The sequence below is a fragment of the Scyliorhinus torazame genome, chromosome 24 (assembly GCF_047496885.1).
Source record: "Scyliorhinus torazame isolate Kashiwa2021f chromosome 24, sScyTor2.1, whole genome shotgun sequence".
NCBI classification, from domain to species: Eukaryota; Metazoa; Chordata; class Chondrichthyes; order Carcharhiniformes; family Scyliorhinidae; genus Scyliorhinus; species Scyliorhinus torazame.
This window is the reverse complement of record NC_092730.1, coordinates 11,285,010-11,304,243: the sequence shown is the minus strand read 5'-3', so window position 1 is coordinate 11,304,243 and position 19,234 is coordinate 11,285,010. Positions and strand designations below refer to the sequence as shown.

Genomic DNA, 19,234 nt, shown 5'->3' with positions numbered 1-19,234 from the left:
ACTTCAGAGAGCCGTGAACACCGCCCAGTCCGTCACACAAACCCGCCTCCCATCCATTGACTCCGTCTACACCTCCCGCTGCCTGGGGAAAGAGAGAGACAGAGAGGAGGATAACGAGAGAGAGAAATAGACAGGGTGAAAGAGAGAGAGAGAGACAGCGAGAGAGAGTTAGAACTACACGAGGGGGCAGCGCGGTGGCGCAGTGGGTTAGCCCTGCTGCATCACGGCGCCGAGGTCCCAGATTCGATCCCGGCCCCGGATCACTGTCCGTGTGGAGTTTGCACATTCTCCCCGTGTCTGCGTCGGTTTCACCCCCACAAAGCAAAGATGTGCAGGTCAGGTGGACTGGCGACGCTAAATTGCTCCTTAATTGGGAAAAAAATAATTGGGCACTTCAATCTCTCCTTTCACTGTTCCTCGGTCGTCGATCATCACATGAATTCAAGCTTCCACATAATGGCTCAGGTACCCAGCCTTGCCAACAGAACATTGCTGCTTCACAGCCTGTATGAAGGTATCACCAGTATTTACACCTGCTGGCTGCCTTCCCGCTTTCGAAGTCTGGTCACTACAGGTTGTTCTTTCGCTCGGGACACTTTCTCCGCTTTTTACTTGAATTCTCCTGAACATAACTTTGTTCAACTTCTGATTCTTCGTTCCTTTATCTGGCACCTCTCCTTCATTCCCTTGTTTCTAGAACTATCTGCTTTTGAGCTTCTGGGACTTCTTTCTGCCCCCTTACTCCATTGCCTTGCCTCTCTGTCAGCTTTTGGTGCGAGACCTGCTTTCATCTCGATAACCTGGCTCCAACTAAGGCGCATTTCAGCGTGGGCCCCTGGTTTCCAAGCAACAGCCTCGTCTCTGTTTGTTTTCCTGTCGTAAACCCTTTCATTACAATGGAGGCACAGTTTAAAGTGAAACCAAAAGCCACATGAGCTAACTAAAATTTCAACTTCTCCAGAAACGCAAAATGCGCCCGTTTAGCTCAGTGGGCTAGACAGCTGGTTTGAAATGCTGAACAAGGCCAGCAGCGTGGGTTCAATTCCCGTACCGGCTGACCCGACCAGGAGCCGGAATGTGGCGACTAGGGGCTTTTCACAGTAACTTCGTACTTGTGACAATAAAAGATTATTATATTATTACTAAATTCTCATATTCAAAAATACAAATACAGATCACTTCAAACAACCTCTTTCCCAATGACATGAAGCTACACTTCAGATTTGGTGGACATTATGCACTCATTATGCAAACTGAATGTTGTCGGTGCAGACCCGGTGGGCTGAAGGGGCTCTCCTGCACTGTATTATTCTCTGATTTCGTGAATGACGGTAGTTAGATACACAGAAGGTCCAGGGCAGCACGGTGGCGCAGTGGTTAGCACTGCCGCCTCACGCCGCTGAGGACCCGGATTCGATCATGGCCCCGGGTCACTGTCCATGTGGAGTTTGCATATTCTCCCCGTGTATTGCGTGGGTCACACCTCCACAACCCAAAGATTTGCGGGGTTAGGTGGTGGATTGGCCATGCTATATTGCCCCTTCATTGGGATTTTTAAAAGAAACAAGACACACAGAAAGCAGAAAAACCAAAATGCTTCAAAAGCGCAAAAGAAACCACCCCTATAATAATAATCTTTATTATTGTCACAAGTAGGCACTGCAATGAAGGTACTGTGAAAATCCCCTCGTCGCCACATTCCGGCGCCTGTTCGGGTACACGGAGGGAGAATTCAGAATATCCAATTCACCCAACAAGCACGTCTTTCGGGACTTGTGGGAGGAAACCGGAGCGCCCGGAGGAAACCCACGCAGACACGGCGGGGAGAACGTGCAGACTCCGCACAGACAGTGACCCAAGCCCGGGAATCGAACCCGGGACCCTGGCGCTGTGAAGCAACAGGGCTGACCACTGTACTGCCGTGCCGCCCCACAATATTCCCCTTTTTGTGCGGGGTCTTGCTGTGCACTTACACCAATACAGGCGGCTCGCTTCATTAAAGTGCTTCATGGGGCCGTGAGGGTTGCACAATACAACTCAATTTACTCAACGTGGCAGCAAATGCCCAAAGTCTTTGAGGGGGGAGGCAAATGGGAGGGTGGGGTTGGCAGAACCAGAGGTCAATTAAAACCATTTAAAAAATGGACACAAAGTTTGTGATTTTGCTTTTGCATATGTTTTATAATTTGCAACGCCGCGCACCCAGCCAGGTGTGCAGTTGGAATTGCAATTGCGGTTTGCAATTCATCCACAGAGGGCCCAGGTTGAATGGACTCCTTCAGCCCAGTTCCCGGAAGTGCCACCCGCGGGTGATTGACGGCCGCCGGGGCCAACCGGCAGTCGCCGGATGTTTTCCGCCGACCAATCGCAGGCCTCTCCATGGCCGGAGGCAGATCCGGCCTGCTGTCTGTGCGTCACCGGGAGGGGGCCGGACCTTCGCGCCACGATTGATGGCCCAGCCGACCAATCGGAACGGAGACATACCTGGCCTGGCGGCCAATGGGTACGTGGAGGGGCGGGACCTCTTGTGGGGGGGTGATTGACGGGTGTGAATGACTGACGGGTTGGCCGAACCAATGGGAGGTGGTTAGAGTGGCGGGACTTCCTGTGTGGGAGAGTGACGGGCCGGAAGGGCCAATGGGGGTCGGTTGGTGAGGCGGGACATCCTGTGGGTGGGGGGAGTGACTGACGGGCCGGTAGGACCAATGGGACGCGATCCGAGAGGCGAGACGTCCTGTGGGGAGTGACTGATGGGCCGGGCGGACCAATCAGACGCTGTCGGAGGGGCGGGACTTCCGGCGGGAGTTCTGGTAAGTTCCAGAAGGCGCATGGTGGTGAGCTGCTCGAGTTTCTGATGGAGCAGGGGAAGGTAAGAGGGGTGAGGCAGGGGAGAGGAACACCTTTAATCACACACATCCCCCACCTCACAAACCCCCCAGATCCCCCCCTCCCTAACCCCCCAGATCCCCCCCTCCCTAACCCCCCAGATCCCCACCTCACAAACCCCCCAGATCCCCCCCTCCCTAACCCCCCAGATCCCCCCCTCCCTAACCCCCCAGATCCCCCCCTCCCTAACCCCCCAGATCCCCCCCTCCCTAACCCCCCAGATCCCCCCTCCCTGATCCCCCCTCCCTAACCCCCCAGATCCCCCCCTCCCTAACCCCCCAGATCCCCCCCTCCCTAACCCCCCAGATCCCCCCCTCCCTAACCCCCCAGATCCCCCCCTCCCTAACACCCCAGCTCCCCCCTCCCTAACCCCCCCAGATCCCCCCCTCCCTAACCCCCCAGATCCCCCCCTCCCTAACCCCCCAGATCCCCCCTCCCTAACCCCCCTGATCCCCCCTCCCTAACCCCCCAGATCCCCCCCTCCCTAACCCCCCAGATCCCCCCCTCCCTAACCCCCCAGATCCCCCCTCCCTAACCCCCCTGATCCCCCCTCCCTAACCCCCCAGATCCCCCCTCCCTAACCCCCCAGATCCCCCCTCCCTAACCCCCCAGATCCCCCCTCCCTGATCCCCCCTCCCTAACCCCCCAGATCCCCCCTCCCTAACCCCCCAGATCCCCCCTCCCTGATCCCCCCTCCCTAACCCCCCAGATCCCCCCTCCCTAACCCCCCAGATCCCCCCTCCCTAACCCCCCAGATCCCCCCCTCCCTAACCCCCCAGATCCCCCCTCCCTGATCCCCCCTCCCTAACCCCCCAGATCCCCCCTCCCTAACCCCCCAGATCCCCCCTCCCTAACCCCCCAGATCCCCCCCTCCCTAACCCCCCAGATCCCCCCTCCCTGATCCCCCCTCCCTAACCCCCCAGATCCCCCCTCCCTAACCCCCCAGATCCCCCCTCCCTGATCCCCCCTCCCTAACTCCCCAGATCCCCCCTCCCTAACCCCCCAGATCCCCCCCTCCCTAACCCCCCAGATCCCCCCTCCCTAACCCCCCAGATCCCCCCCTCCCTAACCCCCCAGATCCCCCCCTCCCTAACCCCCCAGATCCCCCCCCCTCCCTAACCCCCCAGATCCCCCCTCCCTAATCCCCCAGATCCCCCCTCCCTAACCCCCCAGATTCCCTAACCCCCCAGATCCCCCCCTCCCAAACCCCCCAGATCCCCCCTCCCAAACCCCCCAGATCCCCCCCTCCCTTACCCCCCAGATTCCCTAACCCCCCAGATCCCCCCCTCCCAAACCCCCCAGATCCCCCCTCCCTAACCCCCCAGATCCCCCCTCCCTAACCCCCCAGATCCCCCCTCCCTAACCCCCCAGATCCCCCCCTCCCTAACCCCCCAGATTCCCTAACCCCGCCGATCCCCCCTCCCAAACCCCCCAGATCCCCCCTCCCAAACCCCCCAGATCCCCCCTCCCAAACCCCCCAGATCCCCCCTCCCTAACCCCCCAGATCCCCCCCTCCCTAACCCCCCAGATCCCCCCCTCCCTAACCCCCCAGATTCCCTAGCCCCCCAGATCCCCCCCTCCCAAACCCCCCAGATCCCCCCCTCCCTTACCCCCCAGATTCCCTAACCCCCCAGATCCCCCCCTCCCAAACCCCCCAGATCCCCCCTCCCTAACCCCCCAGATCCCCCCTCCCTAACCCCCCAGATTCCCTAACCCCCCAGATCCCCCCTCCCAAACCCCCCAGATCCCCCCTCCCAAACCCCCCCAGATCCCCCCCTCCCTAACCCCCCAGATCCCCCCTCCCTAACCCCCCAGATCCCTCCTCCCTAACCCCCCAGATCCCTCCTCCCTAACCCCCCAGATCCCTCCTCCCTAACCCCCCAGATCCCCCCTCCCTAACCCCCCAGATCCCCCCTCCCTAACCCCCCAGATCCCCCCTTCCCTAACCCCCCAGATCCCCCCCTCCCTGATCCCCCAGATCCCCCCTCCCTAACCCCCCAGATCCCTCCTCCCTAACCCCCCAGATCCCCCCTCCCTAACCCCCCAGATCCCCCCTCCCTAACCCCCCAGATCCCCCCTCCCTAACCCCCCAGATCCCCCCTCCCTAACCCCCCAGATCCCCCCTCCCTAACCCCCCAGATCCCCCCTCCCTAACCCCCCAGATCCCCCCTCCCTAACCCCCCAGATCCCCCCTCCCTAACCCCCCAGATCCCCCCTCCCTAACCCCCCAGATCCCCCCTCCCTAACCCCCCAGATCCCCCCTCCCTAACCCCCCAGATCCCCCCTCCCTAACCCCCCAGATCCCCCCTCCCTAACCCCCCCCAGCTCCCCCCTCCCTAACCCCCCCCAGCTCCCCCCTCCCTAACCCCCAGCTCCCCCTCCCTAACCCCCCAGCTCCCCCCTCCCTAACCCCCCAGCTCCCCCCTCCCTAACCCCCCAGCTCCCCCCTCCCTAACCCCCCAGCTCCCCCCTCCCTAACCCCCCAGCTCCCCCCTCCCTAACCCCCCAGCTCCCCCCTCCCTAACCCCCCAGATCCCCCCTCCCAGATCCCCCCTCCCAGACCCCCCCTCCCAGACCCCCCAGATCCCCCCTCCCAGATCCCCCCTCCCTGACCCCCCAGATCCACCCTCCCCAGATCCCCCCTCCCTAGATCCCACCCCCCCCCCCCCAGTTCCCCCCTCCCTAAACTCCTGTATCCCCCCTCCCTAACCTCCCGAGATCCCCCCTCCCTAACCCCCCCCCAGATCCCCCTCCCTAACCCCCCAGATCCCCCCTCCCTAACCCCCCAGATCCCCCCTCCCTAACCCCCCAGATACCCCGTCTCTAACCCCCCCAGATACCCCCTCCCTAATCCCCCCTCCCTAATCCCCCAGATCCCACTCACTAACCCCCCCCCCCCCAGATCCCCCTCACTAACCCCCCCCCAGATATCCCCCTCCCTAACCCCCCCAGATATCCCCCTCCCTAACCCCCCCAGATATCCCCCTCCCTAACCCCCCCAGATATCCCCCTCCCTAACCCCCCCAGATATCCCCCTCCCTAACCCCCCCAGATTCCCCCTCCCTAACCCCCCCAGATCCCCCCTCAGATCCCCCTCCCTAACCCCCCCAGATCCCCCCTCCCTAACCCCCCCAGATCCCCCCTCCCTAACCCCCCCAGATCCCCCCTCCCTAACCCCCCCAGATCCCCCCTCCCTAACCCCCCCAGATCCCCCCTCCCTAACCCCCCCCAGATCCCCCCTCCCCAACACCCCCAGATCCACCTCCCTAACCCCCACCCAGATCCCCCTCCCTAACCCCCCCCCCAACCCCCCACCCAGATCCCCCCTCCCAACCCCCCAGATCCACCTCCCTAACCCCCCCCAGATCCCCCCTCCCTAACCCCCCCCCCAGATCCCCCCTCCCAGATCCTCCCCCCCCCCCCAGATACCCCCTCGCTAAACCCCCCCCCCAGATCGCCCTCCCTAACCACCCCCCCCAGATTCCCCCCTCCCTAACCCCCCCCCAAAATTCCCCCCTCCCTAACCCCCCCAGATCCCCCCTCCCTAACCCCCCCAGATCCCCCCCTCCCTAATCCCCCAGATCCCCCCCTCCCTAATCCCCCAGATCCCCCCCTCCCTAATCCCCCAGATCCACCCTCCCTAATCCCCCTGATCCACCCTCCCTAATCCCCCTGATCCACCCTCCCTAATCCCCCAGATCCCCCCTCCCTAATCCCCCAGATCCCCCTCCCGAACCCCCCAGATCCCCATCTCCCAACCCCCCCCTCCCTAAGCCCCCCAGATTCCCCCTCCCTAACCCCCCCCAGATCCCCCCTCCCTAACCCCCCCAGATTCCCCCTCCCTAACCCCCCCAGATTCCCCCTCCCTAACCCCCCTCAGATCCCCCCTCCCTAACCCCGCTCAGATCCCCCCTCCCTAAAACCCCCCAGATCCCCCCTCCCTAACCCCCCCAGATTCCACCCTCCCTAACCCCCCCCCCCAGATTTCCCCCTCCCGAAACCCCCCCAGACCGCCAGATCCCTGACCCCCCTCTTCCAAACCCCCCAGACCCTCCCTCCCAAACACCCCCAGATCCCTGACCCCCCTGAACCCCTCCTCCCTGACCCCCCCCCCAGATCTCCCCGCCCCCCAGATCCTCCCCTCCCAAACACCCCCAGATCCCCCCATCCCTAACCCCACCAGATCCCCCCCTCACTAACCCCACCAGGTCCCTCCTCCCTAACCCCCCCCCAGATCCCCGCTCCCTAACCCCCCCCAGATCCCCCTCCCTAATCCCCCCAGATCCCCCCCTCCCTAAACCCCCCAGATGCCTCCTCCCTAACCCCACCAGACCCCCCTGCCTAAACCCCCCCCCAGATCCCCCTTCCCTAACCCCCCCAGATCCCCCACTCCCTAACCCCCCCCCCAGATCCTTGCTCCCTAACCCCCCCGCCTAAACTCCCCCCAAATCCCCCCCCCCCCCAGATCCCCCCGCCTAAACCCCCCCCCTCACAACTACGCCCTAGATTTCCTCCCTCACAACCCCCCCCCCATTCCTGGAATTCCCCCCTCTGTTGGTGGAATTGCGGATAGCGATGAGGACTGTCTGAGGATACAGCAGGATTTAGATTGTCTGGAGACTTGGGCGGAGAGATGGCAGATGGAGTTTAACCTGGACAAATGTGAGGTAATGCATTTTGGAAGGGCTAATGCAGGTAGGGAATATACAGTGAATGGTAGAACCCTCAAGAGTATTGAAAGTCAAAGAGATCTAGGAGTACAGGTCCACAGATCACTGAAAGGGGCTACACAGGTGGAGAAGGTAGTCAAGAAGGCATACGGCATGCTTGCCTTCATTGGCCGGGGCATTGAGTATAAGAATTGGCAAGTCATGTTGCAGCTGTATAGAACCTTAGTTAGGCCACACTTGGAGTATAGTGTTCAATTCTGGTCGCCACACTACCAGAAGGATGTGGAGGCTTTAGAGAGGGTGCAGAAGAGATTTACCAGAATGTTGCCTGGTATGGAGGGCATAAGCTATGAGGAGCGATTGAATAAACTCGGTTTGTTCTCACTGGAACGAAGGAGGTTGAGGGGCGACCTGATAGAGGTATACAAAATTATGAGGGGCATAGACAGAGTGGATAGTCAGAGGCTTTTCCCCAGGGTAGAGGGGTCAATTACTAGGGGGCATAGGTTTAAGGTGAGAGGGGCAAAGTTTAGAGTAGATGTACGAGGCAAGTTTTTTACGCAGAGGGTAGTGGGTGCCTGGAACTCACTACCGGAGGAGGTAGTGGAGGCAGGGACGATAGGGACATTTAAGGGGCATCTTGACAAATATATGAATAGGATGGGAATAGAAGGATACGGACCCAGGAAGTGTAGAAGATTGTAGTTTAGTCGGGCAGTATGGTCGGCACGGGCTTGGAGGGCCGAAGGGCCTGTTCCTGTGCTGTACATTTCTTTGTTCTTTGTTTGTTCTTTGAATCCATTCTCCACCACAATCCCCACTCCTGAATTCCCCCCTCCATTGGACCCTCTTCAAAACCCCTGAAACATCACTCATCACCCCCCTCCATTCGACCCCCCCTCAATCCCCACTCTCCCTGGATAATAACAACCTCCCCATGGACAATAATACGGTGTCGCCCCCAGGAATGGGGTGTCCCCTGGGGATTGGGTGAGAGGGGTGTGACCTCCTAGAATCTTCCAATCTGTCCCAATGGTCAATAACCAGCAAAATCAAATGTGTAATTTCCTCTTTCCTTGGCAGTGGGCTGTCAAAGGTACAATATGTATAAATTCATTTGTGTGTGTCTGTAATCCTTCTTTAATCTTCAATATTCGGGAACGGGAAACTGGTGTGGGCTTTTTGACATTCATGCCATCTCTTTAAAAGTGAGTTTGGGTGACTGTCAAAGTTTAGCTCTTCAAAATTAATATTGGGGCAACACGGTAGCACAGTGGTTAGCTCTGTTGCTTCACAGCTCCAGGGACCCCGGGTTCGATTCCCGGGCTTGGGTCACTGTCTGTGCGGAGTCTGCACATTCTCCCCGCCGTGTCTGCGTGGGTTTCCTCCGGGCGCTCCGGTTTCCTCCCACAAGTCCCGAAAGACGTGCATGTTAGGTGAATCGGACATTCTGAATTCTCCCTCCGTGTACCCGAACAGGCGCCGGAGTGTGGCGACGAGGGGATTTTCACAGTAACCTCTATGCTAACCATTTAATAGCTTAATCTTAGGAAGTCCAGTAAGAAGTCTTAAACACCAGGTTAAATCGAATCACTAGCTTTCGGAGCACTGCTCCTTCCTCGGGTGGATTCACCTGAGGAAGGAGCTGTGCTCTGAAAGCTAGTGATTTGAAACAAACCTGTTGGACTTTAACCTGGTGTTGTAAGACTTCTTACTGCGCCCGCCCCAGTCCAACGCCGGCATCTCCACGTCTTAGAAAGTCCAGATCTCTTTGATTTTCTTTTTTTTTTTAAATGTCTGGCATGCGAGATGCCAACTTTTTTTCCCAGTTAAGAGGCAATTTAGCGCGGCCAATCCATCTACCCTGCACATCTTTGGGTTCTGGGGGTGAGACCCACGCAGACACGGGGAGAATGTGCAAACTCCACACAGACAGTGACCCAGGGTCGAACCCGGGACCTCGGCGCAGTGAGGCAGCAGTGCTAACCACTGCGTCGCCATGCCGGCCTACATATTCTGAGAATGAAATCGGTGAGTCTTGAATCACTGCAGCCCATTACGGTCCTTGTGTTTGCAAACATGTCCTTCGAAGAAACTATGTTTTTCTGAAGTTTCTGTCTTTCAAACGGGTGGCATTCATTTCTAAATGTGTTTTAAAATCGGTATTTTTTTTCTAATTTAAGTGTACGGGACAAGGATTGACAAACTTTCTTCACTAAAATGAAAAACATGAAACCTGGGCAAGATTCCATTTTTAAAAAACAGCCATTTAAAAAGCTGTCAAGTTCCAAAAACCACTACAGGAGAGGGGGGGCGGATAGATTTTAAAAATAATTTCCATTCAGAACTGTTTTCAAATATCGACATGGATTTTACATTTAGCATAGGATCACTGCAGGACAGAAGGAGGCCATTTGGCACATTGAGTCTGCATCGACCCTCCTAGAGGGCACCCCTCCGAGGCCCACATCCCCTACCACTCCCGGTAACACTAAAGGGCAATTTTATCACGGCCAATCCACCTAATCCCCACATCTTTGGACTGCGGGAGGAAACCGGAGCACCCGGAGGAAACCCACGCAGACACTGGGAGAACGTGCAGACTCCGCACAGACAGTAACCCAAGGCCGGAATCGAACCTGGGTCCCTGGCGCTGTGAGGCAGCAATGCCGACCATTGTGCTGCCCTTGACACTAACTATTTGACCATTTTGTGTTGCGTGCGTTCTGGGAAATGGGTCTTTGAATCTCTTGCTCTGCTACCTTCCATTATTTGGCCCCTTTCGATGAGTTTTGAATTGAAATTGCTCTTTTAAACTTGTCCGTTCCCCCTCTCCCATGGTGGATTTTCCGTTTTTAAAAATTGAACCTCGCACGCGCATGTTTTTCATAAAAATCGGAAGAATATCCCAACGACAGAAAGGTAGACTGGTGTTTTGGGTGAAATTCCTTCCTCGTTTGTCCCAACAATCATCACCGAGTCTATTTATAGCGCCTGGTCCTGGGAAAGCAAGCCTAGGGGGAGTACTTTTCCGTCCTCCTTTTCCCAAAGTTGGAACTGCAAAGCTGTTGAATGCCAGACTCGCTCTGTGGAAAGCAGCAGATACGCCAAATCTTTCTGCTGTTACCAGCTAGTTAGTGTTGCTCTTCTCTGCTTAACCTGCCTTAGTAATAGCTGGGAAAGTCTAGCAGGGACTGTCGTTTCCAACACTACCCCACCCAAACACACACTAATCAGCCAAGCAGTGACTTATTTCATTCAAGAACTAGCCCTCTTACTATAGTGTGACCTACTTTCTTCTTCGTAACCACCCTTGATTCCTACCTCTGCCCACTTACTGATGCCCTCAATTATTTGTGCCTTTGTTAATGGACTCGCATCTATGACCTCTAAAACGACACTCTAAACTTGAGGCCAAATCAAACTCTGCTGCCTGTGTCTTAACTTCCAACTCCAGTTCCCCTATCGCCCCTGTGCTCGCTCATCAATGTCCATGGAATCATAGAATTTACAGTGCTGAAGGAGGCCATTCGGCCCGTCGAGTCTGCACCGACTCTTGGAAAGAGCAGCCTACTGAAGCCCACACCTCCAATCTATCCCAGCAACCCCGTCAACCCTAAGGGCAATTTAGCATAGCCAATCCACCTAACCTGCACATCTTTCGACTGTGGGAGGAAACCGGAGCACCCGGAGGAAACCCACGCACACACGGGGAGAACGTGCAGACTCCGGACAGACTGACCCAAGTGGGAATCGAACCTCGGACCCTGGTGCTGTGAAGCCACGGTGCTAACCACTATGCTACCGTGCTGCCCACTATGCTACCATGCTGCCCAGTCAAGTAACATCTTTATTCTGAGGGATTTTCCTTTCAAATCCCTCCCTATCTCTGTAATCTCCTCCAGCTTCACGACCCTCTTGAGATATCTGTGCTCCTCCAGATCCAGCCTCTTGCATGCATCCCCGATTTTAATTGCTCCGTCCTGCCATCTGTTGCTCGGCCCCCCCCCCCCCCCCCCCGCCCGAGTTCTGGAATTAGCTCCCCACACCCCTCTGCCTCGCGCCCCCTTGTAAGACGCTCTTGCTGTGCTCCGGCCTCTTAAACACCCCGCCGATTCTCAATGCTCAAAATAATTGGGGTCCCAAGCTCTGGGACTCTCCCTAAAACCCCGCCGTCTGCCTCACGCTCGTTCCTGATTATTTTGTGCCTGCTGGGAATCCGAGCTGGAAACAAAAAGCAAGCGAAAGACTCCGCTGGTCAGGCAACATCTGTCGAGAGAGAAGGTGGGCTGACGTTTTTGGCTCGATCGTCTTTCCATCGTACCGAATGAAAGGTCATCGTCAGGAAGCGCTAACTAGCTCTGTTTCGCCCCAAAGCTGCTGCCGGACCTGCTGAGTATTCTCAGTGTTTTTTTATTTTCCGTTCTGCCTCGTTATTACTCGAGACAATCTCTGTGGAGTTAGAAGTGAGTCCGTGAGGGAGAGGTGCGCTGAAAAGCGGTCAGTATTCGATTGGCCTCTGTCGAAACATCCGACGCTGTGGGTAATAAGCGATCAATCCAATTTCCATTTTTGTTATTTTCACTGCCGCCCAGGAATTATTTCTACCCAAGTGTCCAAGGCGCTGCTTAATTCCCCCGCTGTCACAGCAATAAGAAATAATCCCCGTGCACATGTGTTACCGAGATAACCAGTGGAGAAGAAAAATGAGACACCTGCCCTGTCCCTTGGTTTACCTCTGATTTAGAACGAGCTTCTGGTATCCAGTTTCCCAACTTTTCCCATCTCCCGCCATCCTTTTATAGTGAGGAGGCTGCAACCTGTAACAGAAGCCGTCATTTCCCCCAGCTGCCAGCTGTTCTGGGATCTTTACTTGTGTGCTTGTCGGTGCCGGGGCAGACTGTGTCTACCATATGTTAATGTCCTCTTGCAGCCTATAAATAGGAGCTGGAATGGTGCTGAAAGCTGGCTTGAGTCATCCGATTCATTTCACATATTCCACATTTGATTAATTTCCTGCATCTTAACTTGGGCCCCAGTCGTCATTCCCGACTTGACCAATTTCACAGTTAATCGAGAATGAAGCACTGTTTCCGGATTCACCCGCTGTTTTCCTGGGAAACTGCCTCATTTGGTCTCTCTTCGGCACGGTGGCAAGCACCGCTGCCTCACAGCGCCAGGGACCTGGGTTCCATTCCGGCCTCGAGCGACTGTCTGTGTGGAGTTTGCACGTTCTCCCGCCGTGTCTGCCCCCGCCGTGGCTGCGTGGGTTTCCTCCCACAGTCCAAAAGTGTGCAGGTTGGGTGGATTGGCCATGATAAAAATTGTGCTTTTCGTGTCAAAGATGTGCAGGTTATGGGGATAGGGCAAGTCACTCGGCCTAGGTAGCATGCTCTTTCAGAGGACCCCGTGTCTAAGGAAGGATGCGCTGGCCTTGGAAAGGGTCCAGAGGAGGTTCACAAGAATGATCCCTGGAATGAAGAACTTGTCGTACGAGGAACGGTTGAGGACTCTGGGTCTGTACTCGTTGGGAGTTTAGAAGGAGGAGGGGGGATCTTATTAAAACTTACAGGATACTGCGAGGCCTGGATAGAGTGGACGTGGAGAGGATGTTTCCACTTGTAGGAAAAACTAGAACCAGAGGACACCATCTCAGACTGAAGGGACAATCCTTTGAAGCAGAGATGAGGAGGAATTTCTTCAGCCGGAGGGTGGTGAATCTGTGGAACTCTTTGCCGCAGAAGGCTGTGGAGGCCAAATCACGAAGTGTCTTTAAGACAGAGATAGTTAGGTTTTTGATCAAGCAAGGGTTATGGGGAGAAGGCCCACAAAACTGGCGTTAAAACTGTCTTCTGAGTTACTGGCGTGGATATTCCGACATTCAGAATGGTGCTTTTGAGGTTAGAGAGGAGGTGAATTGATTGGAGAGGAGAAGGAACGTTATCTCTCATTGGACCTGTGCCATGTGTGAATGGGGGCAGGAGAACAGTCTTTGTTAGTTGTAGAATGGGGTTGTGTTCCATTCCCAGCCTTTGGGCCATCTCTGGTACTTTGTTACTGCATGAGTCACTTGTACAACTCTCTCGCACACGCACACCCAATCTGATCTAATGACAAACCTAAAAACAACACCTGCCTGTCTATCTTGGGCAATTACTTCTATTCCTTACAGTCCGAGAGCAATCCACCTTTATTCCCCGACCGGGAATCGAACTTGAGCCCCGCCCATCTTGAATTTGGTTCCAAAGTGTTAGAATCGGGGAATCACTGTTCTTCAGAAAGATGCACTGGCCACGTGACGCAGTTGGACCACGCGCCGGGATGAAGGTTCAGAGCCACATATCCGAGACTCTGTCCCAATTCAATATCGATAAGTAATGGTGGGTTGTGATGCCGATTCTAGCGATGAATGTGTCTCCTGGGGTGCATGGTTATGCCAGGAATAAGGACAGGTTTAGACTACCGGAGAGGACGAGTGCAGCCGGGCATCGGAGCAGGAACCGCCCTTTGAGCCGGGTCCACCATTCCCTTGACTCCCATGCCGAACAAAAGTCCGTCTAACTCCGCCTGCATCAAATTCAACAACCCAGCCTTTGTGGACAAGACAGTTCCGCAGGCTAATGACCTTTTGCGAGAGAACCTTTCTCATCTCAGTTTAAAGATGAGGGGCGGGATTCCCCGTTCCCCGACACCAATTTCAGAATCGTCGATCGGGCGGAGAATCCCTTTTTAGCTGCAATCGGGGGCGACGCCTGTTTTAAGATCTCCGCCTCCTCCAAAACGGCGTCATCGGTGAGCACGCTGTTGAGGCGGCCTCAGGACGTTACCCGGAGGCCCTCCCCCAATGGGCCGAGTTCCCGACGGCGTGGGGCATGGGTGGACTCAGCGGTCGGGGACCCGGTGTGGCGGCTGTGGACTGTGTCCAGCGCCGCCACAGTTGCGCGGGAGCCGTGCTGCTGGGTGGGGGGGGGTCCAGGGGGCAATATCTGGCAGGTCGGGTCTGCGGCCGGCCGGTGCCATGTCGTACGGTGCGGCCGCTGCTGGTCGTCGCCATGCACAGCCACAGGCCCGGCAATTCTCCTGGCGTTTATATCATGAAGGCCGTGCACTTTACATGGTGCGGCTGCTAGCCCCTCACCAGTCAGAGGATCGGTGCTGGGGCCTCGCCGATTTTTCCCACGTAATACGCCACGGATCCTCCGGAAAAGCCCGAAAATCGGTCTCCCTTCTGAAGACAACACCTCCTAGTTCCAGTCCCAGCCACAGGAGGAGACACGCTCTGGGAATCCCCCCCTATTAAATCCCCGTGGGATCTTGTTACGTTTTGTAAGACCACCTCTCATACTCCTAAACTCCCAGTGGGTTATAAACCCAGCCTGTTCAACCTTTCCTCATCAGACAAGCCCCCGTCATCCCAGGAGGGAGTCCAGTTCACCTTCTCTGAACTGCTTTGAGAGCAATTGCATCTTTTTTTCCCAGTGTGGAGACCAGAACTGCACGCAGACGAGCTGATTTTGTAACGGTTTGAAAAGTTTAGTTCTGTTGTCATGGTTCTGAGTTTGGAGTCGACATTGAATTGCCTGCTTTAAATCTCCCATGTAACAGTACTAAGAGAACGCGTTTAAACATGGAACAATACAGGCACTTTGGCCCACGGTGTTGTGCCGACCACTTATCCTAATCTAAGATCAACCTAACCGACACCCCTTCAATTTACTGCTGTCCGTGTGCCTGTCTAAGAGTCGCTTAAATGTCCCTAATGACTCTGACTCCACCCCCTCTGCTTGCAGTGCATTCCACACACACACCACTCTCTGTGTAAAGAACCTCTGACATCTCCCCTATACTTTCCTCCAATCACCTTAAAATTATGTCCCCTCGTGACAGCCATTTTCACCCTGGGGAATAGTCTCTGGCTATCCACTCTATCCATGCCTCTCATCACCTTATACACCGCTATCAAGTCACCTCTCTTCCTTCTTCGCTCCAGTGAGAAAAGCCCTAGCTCCCTCAACCTTTCTTCATAAGACATGCCCTCCAGTCCAGGCAGCATCCTGGTAAATCTCCTCTGCACCCTCTCCAAAGCATCCACATCCTTCCTATAATGAGGCGACCAGAACTGGACACAATATCCCAAGTGTGGTCTAACCAGGGTTTTATAAAGCTGCAGCAAAACCTCGCGGCTCTTAAACTCAATCCCCCTGTTAATGAAAGCCAACACACCATACGCCTTAACAACCCTATCAACCTGGGTGGCAACTTTGAGGCATCTATGTACGTGGACCCCAAGATCCCTCTGTTCCTCTGCTGGGTAAAACGGGGGTGAACTTCAAACAGCACATTCAAAGGCCGTGTCAATATTATCTCCGTCTGTGAGCAGGATTCTCATATTATGATCCCAACAGTTTCCAGGATAGTAGACAGAGACACCAATTTTTAATTTTGTAAGACTGAGGAAAGGATACCTTCGCTCCAGGAACGGTTTCACAAAGAAAGAAGGATATGGTTTATTGAACAAACTTTATTACTAACACAGTGTTAAAATCTTTTAAATCGCACAAGAAAATAGCTTACAATTACCCCTCAAATAATACTACACAATACAGTGAATATAATACCCTTAACTGCTATCTTTATTCCCAATCAAACAACAAGAAAAACAACCACCTTGGCTCTAAATCCAATGTTAACTACCAATGGCACATGGGAATACTTGTTTCACAGAGATGTCCTTTGAGAAAGAGAGATCTCTTGACACTGCTTCGAAGATAAGATCAGACTACTGTCAGAACCATGCAGAAGCTCTGGTTGTATCTCCAGAAGATGCTTTTCAGTCGTCCGTCCCCCCCACCCCCATGTTCTCAGACAAGTCTGCGCTGCTTTAAATACTGTTGATCTCTTTTAACTGAACTACAGTGGGTGCAAAACTGCTTGCTTCCTGGACACCGCTTCATTCAGACCAGAACTGAACTGCTTTCTACAAAATGTCCGATGCCTTCGCTCCACCCAGCAACTACATTGTCGTACCAAGCTGAAATCTAATGAACTCCACAGGGAATTCCCTCAATCCAAACAAAATTTCCTGAGCCCAAGTTTTTTTTACGATGGTTTAATTGCACCCCCATCGGCTCCCAAAATACATTTGCCTTTCGAACTAGGATTTATTTAAAAACATGAATGCAGTTGCGCCCACTAACCAAGGTTTTTAACCCGTACGAGATCAATTAACCTGTAATACATTTCTACATTCATTTCGCGGGAAATGTTTGCATTGAAGTTTGCTGGCTGACTCCTTGGTGGTGTTTGTGGGGGCTGGCTACGGACAGAGGAGTTGCTGCAGTATAGTTTGGAATATGGGTTGGGCTGCACTTTGCTTGCTGCCGTTCAGCTGCAGGTCATGGGTATAACACAGCAGGGGGGGGGGGGGTCCCCAGAAACAGCTTTTAGGAAGCTGCGCTTGCACATTCCAAAGTCGTTTGCTGCGGCTAAAGAGTCGGGAATACAGAAACGTTCCGACGGCTCTGCGTAGATTCTGACCCAGCGCTGTCAGCGTCTAGGTCTGGGGCTGGTTTAGAACAGTGGGCTAAACAGCTGGCTTATAATGCAGAACAAGGCCAGCGGCGCGGGTTCAATCCCCATACCGGCCTCCCCGAACAGGCGCCGGAATGTGGCGACTAGGGGCGTTTCACATTAACTTCATTGAAGCCGACTCGTGACAATAAGCGATTATTATTAGGGGGTTGGTCGCTACGGTTGAACAGTAACAGATTTGTGCAACTGCACAAGATGAGACGGGGATCTTCCCAGAGTGGTGACTTGTTTTATTTTATTTTCTCTGGTAGGTGACTGAACTTAAAGAGAAGGGCAACCAGGCCCTGAGTGCTGGGAAGATTGACGATGCTATCATGTGTTACAGCGAAGCCATTAAGCTGGACCCCAAGAACCATGTACTCTACAGCAACAGATCTGCTGCGTATGCCAAAAAGGGGGAGTATCAGAAAGCCTTCGAGGACGGCTGCAAAACTGTTGAAATCAAACCAGACTGGGGCAAGGTAGGTCGAGAGGGGGAAGCATTCAATCTGTACAACATCACTGTATCAGTCAATACGCGCTCGGAGTAATCCATTCGAGATGTGGCAGGGTGCTGTATCAACTCCAGCTGATGGGGTTTTTAATGCCCCCCCCCCCCCCCCCCCCCCCGCCGGAAGAACCCACTCATCCTCGCCCGGGTCCTGTGCACGACCTTGACCGAGAGCTGCACTGATTGATTAACCTACAGGTTACAACCTCTGGTCGGAGTGGAGATTCGAACCCACGTTTTCTAACTTGAATGGGGGTGCTCCTCTAACTGAGCAACGTTAACATTCCCGAGTCTGGGTTCAAACACCAGCTTGGCTGATTGGATTGCACAAGAGGCATGTTACAGAAACCAGCCATCCAGTCCATGCTGGTATTAGCGCTGCTCACCAGCCTCCTCCAGTCATTCCTCATCTAAATCTGTCATCAGAACCCCCCCCCACCACCACCACCACTCTATTCCTTGTTCCCGTAAATGCTTATCCAGAATCCCTTTAAATGTATCGCCACAATTCACCACCTCCGCGCCCCGGGGGAGCGAGCTCCACATTCTCTTCCACGCCTCGCGAGAGCAAGCTCCTCCAAGCCCCAGGGGAGCGAGTCCCACATTCTCCTCCATTCCCCGTGGAAGCGAGTCCCACATTCTCCCCACTCCCCGTGGGAGCGGGTCCCACATTCTCCCCGCGGGAGCGAGTCCCACATGCTCCTCCATTCCCCTTGAGAGCAAGTCCCACAATCTGCCCGCTCCCCGTGGGAGTGAGTCCCACATTCTCCCCACTCACCGGGGGAACGAGTCCCACATTCTCCCCCACTCCCCGTGGGAGCGAGTCCCACATTCTCCCCCACTCCCCGTGGGAGCGAGTCGCACATACTCCCCGTGGGAGCGAGTCGCACATTTCCCCCCCCCCCCCACTCCCCGTGGGAGCGAGTCGCACATTCTCCCCCACTCCCCGTGGGAGCCAGTCGCACATTCTCCCTCACTCCCCAGAGGAGCGAGTTCCACAACATTCTCCCCCGTGGGCGCGAGTTCCACAACATTCTCCCTCGTGCGAGCGAGTTCCACAATATTCTCCCCCGTGGGCGCGAGTTCCACAACATTCTCCCCCGTGGGCGCGAGTTCCACAACATTCTCCCCCACTCCCTGGGGGAGCGAGTTCCACAGCATTCTCCCTCACTCCCCGGAGGAGCGAGTTCCACAACATTCTCCCCCGTGGGCGCGAGTTCCACAACATTCTCCCCCGTGGGCGCGAGTTCCACAACATTCTCCCCCGTGCGGGCGAGTTCCACAACATTCTCCCCCGTGGGCGCGAGTTCCACAACATTCTCCCCCGGGGGAGCGAGTTCCACAACATTCTCCCCCGTGGGCGCGAGTTCCACAACATTCTCCCCCGTGGGCGCGAGTTCCACAACATTCTCCCCCGTGCGAGCGAGTTCCACAACATTCTCCCCCGTGCGAGCGAGTTCCACAACATTCTCCCCCACTCCCCGTGCGAGCGAGCTCCTCATTCTCCTCCACACCCTGACCCAGCCAGGCCGCCACCCCCGGCGGTGTTACCGACCCAGCCAGGCCGCCACCCCCGGCGGTGTTACCGACACAGCCT

General features: G+C 55.5%; 1 protein-coding gene across 1 annotated transcript in view; it reads left to right on the top strand.

Annotated features, from left to right (window-relative positions):
- The first annotated feature begins 2,783 nt into the window (after positions 1 to 2,783).
- The window catches only part of LOC140399882 (stress-induced-phosphoprotein 1-like), a 43,048-nt gene continuing 26,597 nt past the window's right edge, over positions 2,784 to 19,234 (top strand). The window contains 2 exon segments of the mRNA XM_072489348.1: positions 2,784 to 2,869; positions 17,399 to 17,608. Coding sequence (XP_072345449.1) covers positions 2,855 to 2,869; positions 17,399 to 17,608 — 225 coding nt within the window. The 5' untranslated portion in view covers positions 2,784 to 2,854.